Source organism: Trichosurus vulpecula, chromosome 8, assembly GCF_011100635.1.
Source record: "Trichosurus vulpecula isolate mTriVul1 chromosome 8, mTriVul1.pri, whole genome shotgun sequence".
Taxonomy (NCBI): domain Eukaryota; kingdom Metazoa; phylum Chordata; class Mammalia; order Diprotodontia; family Phalangeridae; genus Trichosurus; species Trichosurus vulpecula.
In genome coordinates this window covers 183500443-183505627 of record NC_050580.1, presented here as the reverse complement: position 1 = coordinate 183505627, position 5185 = coordinate 183500443, and the positions used below count along the sequence as shown (strand labels likewise).

Genomic DNA, 5185 nt, shown 5'->3' with positions numbered 1-5185 from the left:
TTTTCAAATATTCCACATACCCTGTTGACCAGTTGCTCTTTTCCCCTTGGGATATGTGCATTTCACATAGGTAACCCTAATCTCTCAAATTCTTAAACCATATTGCCATATCTCTCTCTCTCTTTCTCTCTCTCTCTCACTGTAAGACTGGTTAAATGAACATAAGACGTAGTTTCATATTTATGTTAACAATGTTTATTTGAGCATTAAAGGTAGAGAATTAAGCTCTTTTACATTCTGATAACTATTTTTCTCATTGTCTCTAGAAGGCTTTATAGTAAAGACTTGAATGAATGGCTGAAGTAAATCATTCTACAGTGTCTGAGTTTGTGCTGCTGGGACTTTGTGATTCATGGGAACTTCAGATATTCTTTTTTATTTTGATCTTGGTGCTCTACTTAGTCATTGCTGTAGGTAATATCTTTATTGTGATTTTAGTTATCACTGACTCCCATCTCCATTTTCCCATGTATTTCCTGTTGGCCAACCTGTCTTTTGTTGATTTGTGGCTTTCCTCAGTCACTACTCCAAAGATGATTACAGACTTGCTCAAGGAAAACAAGACCATCTCCTTTGGGGGCTGCATGTGTCAGATCCTCTTTGTGCATTTTGCTGGAGGCTGCGAGATGGTACTGCTTGTGGTAATGGCCTATGACCGCTACGTAGCCATATGCAAACCACTCCACTACACAGTCATCATGAGCCAAAGAAGATGCATTTGGCTTGTAATGATCTCATGGACTAGTGGATTTGTACACTCTGTGACTCAGTTGTTTATGATTGTGCAGCTGCCTTTCTGTGGCCCTAGAGTAGTGAACAGTTTTTTCTGTGACATCCCACTGGTGATTGAGCTTGCCTGCATTGATTCCTATTCCCTGGGAATCTTGATGAATTCTGAAAGTGGAGTTCCTGCTATGACATGCTTCATTCTCTTACTAATCTCCTATACTTACATCCTACTCACAGTGGGCCATTACTCCAAAGATGGAGCATCCAAGGCACTCTCTACTTGCACTGCTCATATCACGGTGGTAGTGTTATTCTTTGGACCCTGCATCTTCATTTATGTGTGGCCACTTAACATAACATCAGTAGACAAATTTCTTGCTGTGTTTTACTCAGTCATCACACCTCTCCTGAATCCAGCTATCTATACATTTAGAAACAAAGAGATGAAAGTTTCCCTGAGAAGATTTAAAAGTCAATATGTGAGTTCTACATGGAACTTGTAAGAGCTCTGAAATTGGCAGTTCCATATTTCATACACCTCAGTGAACCTGAGATCAATGACTGCAAGCATATTGCATTTAGTTCCAGGTACTTATTTTTTTTTAAATAAAAACGATCAATATCCCATATACAAATATATTGTCTTGATAATCAAATTAACAAATAATTTTTGTTATTCATTGTTAGCATATTATTTATTATATTAACATTTATAATAAATAATTGTATAAATTAAAGTCTTGCTGTAGAATTTTAATACCTAAGTTTAATGAACAATGCTCCATAATGACTTGTCTTCATGCCTCCAGAAAAATCCATCAATCCTGGTGGATCTTTAGATCACTACACTTTATCTCTCATGTGGTACCAGTGTATTCATTGAAACAATATTTGGTTTGGTGACTATGTTCAGCCTGACATTCAACACAGAATATAAGCTCCAGGGAATATTTCATTTTTGTCTTTGTGTCCCTGGCACTGAGTCCACTGATTGGTACATAAAAAACATTTAATAAATTCTTGTTGATTGAGGTCTTAGATTTAAACTTTATCACAACTGGGATTTTAAAAGTGTTGGTGATTATGATTAATTTGGCAAATTTATATGTCATTTAGATAATCAGAGAAAAGTAACAGAATCACCACCTCTTCCTTTTACCTTCCCCTCTCACCTAAGAAGAAAAGGGAAAAAGGGTAAGGGGGAGAAAAAGTCAATATAAGAGGCAACAAGGAGTATAGAGGTTGTAGATGTGATTTTCAGGTGTTTTTCACCCACTCAGAAGGAATTAAATGAAAGTAAGCCTTACACTTCCTGTATTAGTCCCCATAGTTTCAAGCACATATTGTTTTCTTATCCATTTAGGTATGATTATGAGTTGTCTGTAGAATCCAGTCAATCAAATACTCGATTTGAGAAAAGATGTGTTACTAATACTTGTTTGGTTAACATTTTTGATCTTCAAGGCAAAAATTATATATCAGAGTTACTTTCTTATGAGATAAAATTAAATGTATCATGGTTAAATTATAATAAATCATCCTTATTATTTTACCAAACTAATTAAAACATATGAATGACCTTGATATTATCAATATCCTTTGATTTTATAGGACAAAAGACAAAATACAGCAAAAGAGTTAACAAACAATAATAAAAATAATGAACAAGTAACAAATTCTAGCATTTATACAGTATGTCAAAGTTTGCAATGTGCTATTTGCAGACATATCATCTAATAATCAAAATTACCTCATTTGTGATAAATAGTAAATAGAACATTTTCCTTAAAATAAAACTAATGGGGGAGATCATATAGTTTTATTGTCACTCCTTTTGTCTCCACTGAAAAGATGCCAGGGCTTGAGAGAATTATAAATATCTTCATGATTAATGTGACCCTTTGTTGGGCCAACTTTTATCATACTAAAGGTAATATAAATTTAATGAATTGAAATTATTGATTCTAGCCTCCTTCATTCTAGGAGACATCGTATCTTTATCTCACTGAATTGATCTACTCAGTTAGCACTATTCTTACTCCTCAACTTTCCCTTTCTTGTAAATTGGTAGATATTCCCCATCCTCTAGTCAAGGGAGAACTATGTGGAGGCAATGCTGTTCTTTATATGTTTCCTGCTTTCATTCCTGAGTTCTCTTTCTTGATATAACTTGACATCCTCCTAGACTTGACATCAGCAAGACCTGAGTTTAAATCTTGCTTTATATACTTACTAGCTGTGTGACACGCATTAAGTCAATTAACCTCCCAGACTCAATTTCTTCATTGGATAACAGAGAAAATAATATCACCTACCTCATACGGTTGCTTTGATGATCAAATGAATTGACATAAATAAAGCTTTTTGCATACCTTAAATTGCTACGTAAGTGCTCATCATCATCATCATCATCATCATCATCATCATCTTTCATTTCATATTTTCTCATGAGACAACCCAAATTAAGGATGATCGTTCCAGTTGTGAAAATTCTTATTGGAGACTGTTTGAACCAAGGAGCATTAACAATTTCAGGCCTGGAAAGTTCTATTTCAAAGATGATTGGATAAGGCCTTCCTGTTTCAGAATACCATGCATGACCTGAGATGGGAGCAGACTTTGCATACATATATAGATATATTTTACTGATTCTCAATATTCTGATTCCAATAGTTGACTCTAGATTTCCATTAACACTTCTGATGCATCCTTCATTTCCATACACTATTGCTACTTAGGCAATACATACCCTAACTTGTTATCACTACTCATGCACTCATCTTCACCCAGTTTAGTCCCAATCTTGAGCCTTCTCTGTTGTTCCCTTCAACTCTGTCCTCTGGAACGCTCCCCTCAGTTGATAAAAAACTTTTGATTATCAAATCATCTTTGGTTAAAATTATTGTCCTACTTTTTTGTACATAAAACTTTTTTTATTTTTTGTTTATTATTATTTTTAATGTTTTAATTTTTTAATTTTCAAAATTTTTAACTAATTTTTTTCTTCCAATTTTGTTATTTATTTAATTAATAATTTTAGTTTTCAGCACAAATTTTCAAAAATATTTCAATTACAAATTTTCTCCCTAGTTCTACCCTTCCCCCACTCCAAGATGGCCTATATTCTGATTGCCCCGTTCCCCAGTCACCTTTTGTCACCCCAGTCCCCCCCATCCCCTGTTCCCTTACTTTCCTGAAGGGCAAAATAGATTTTTATGCCCCATTGCCTGTATATTTTACTTTCTAGTTACATGCAAAAAATTTTTTTTGAACATCTGGTTTTAAAACTTTGAGTTCCAAATTCTCTCCCCTCTTCTGTCCCCACCCACCCTCCCTAAGAAGGTAAGCAATTCAACAAAGGCCTCATGTGTATCATTATGCAAGACCCTTCCATGATACTCATGTTGTGAAAGACTAACTATAGTTTCTTCCTTCCTATCCTATCCACCTTTTTCCAATTTTCTCCCTTGACCTTGTCCCTTTTCAGAAGTGTTTGCTTTTGATTACCTCCTTCCCCCTATCTGCTCTCCCCTCTATCATCCCCCTTTTTTATTTCCTTCCTCCTTCTTTCCTGTGAGGTAAGATACCCAATTGGGTGTGTATGTCATTCCCTCCTCAGGTCAAATCTTATGACAGCAAGATTCACTCATTCGCCCTCACAGGCCCACTCTTCCCTCCCAACAGAACTGCTTTTTCTTGCCACTTTTATGTGAGATAATTTACCCCATTCTAACTCTCCTTTTCTTCCTCTCTCAATATATTCCTGTCTCATCCCTTTTTTTGATTTTTTTTTACATATCATCCCTTCATATTGAATTCACCCTGTGCCTTCTGTCTAATATATATATATATATATATATATATATATATATATATATATATATATATATATATATATATATATATATATATATATACATACATGTTATATTCTCTTCAGCTACCCTAATGCTGAGGTCTCATGAGTTATACACATAATCTTTCCATGTAGGAGCATAAAGAAAACAGTAAACGCTTCAACTGATGATTTATCATTCTTGATTACCTTTTCATGCTTCTCTTGATTCTTGTGTTTGAAAGTCAAATTTTCTATTCAGCTCTGGTCTTTTCACTGAGAAAGCTTAAAAGTCCTCTATTTTATTGAAAATCCATATTTTGCCTCAGAGCATGATACTCAGTTTTGCTGGGTAGGTGATTCTTGGTTTTAATCCTAGCTCCATTGACCTCTGGAATATTATATTCCAAGCCCTGTGATCCCTTAGTGAAGAAGCTGCTAGATCTTGTGTTATCCTTATTTTGTTTCCACAATGCTCAAGTTGTTTCTTTCTGGATGCTTGCAGTATTTTCTCCTTGATCTGGGAGCTCTGGAATTTGGCAACAATATTCCTAGGTGTTTTCTCTTTGGGATTTTTTCAGAAAGTGATTGGTGGATTCTTTCCATTTCCATTTCACCCTC

The 5185-nt window shown here is 34.9% G+C and overlaps 1 protein-coding gene across 1 annotated transcript; it reads left to right on the top strand.

Annotated features, from left to right (window-relative positions):
- Window positions 1-293: 293 nt before the first annotated feature.
- On the top strand, window positions 294-1232 carry LOC118829327 (olfactory receptor 4F4-like). The gene has a single exon (XM_036736340.1). The coding sequence runs from the start codon at window positions 294-296 to the stop codon at window positions 1230-1232; it is 939 nt and encodes a 312-aa protein (XP_036592235.1).
- Window positions 1233-5185: the final 3953 nt, after the last annotated feature.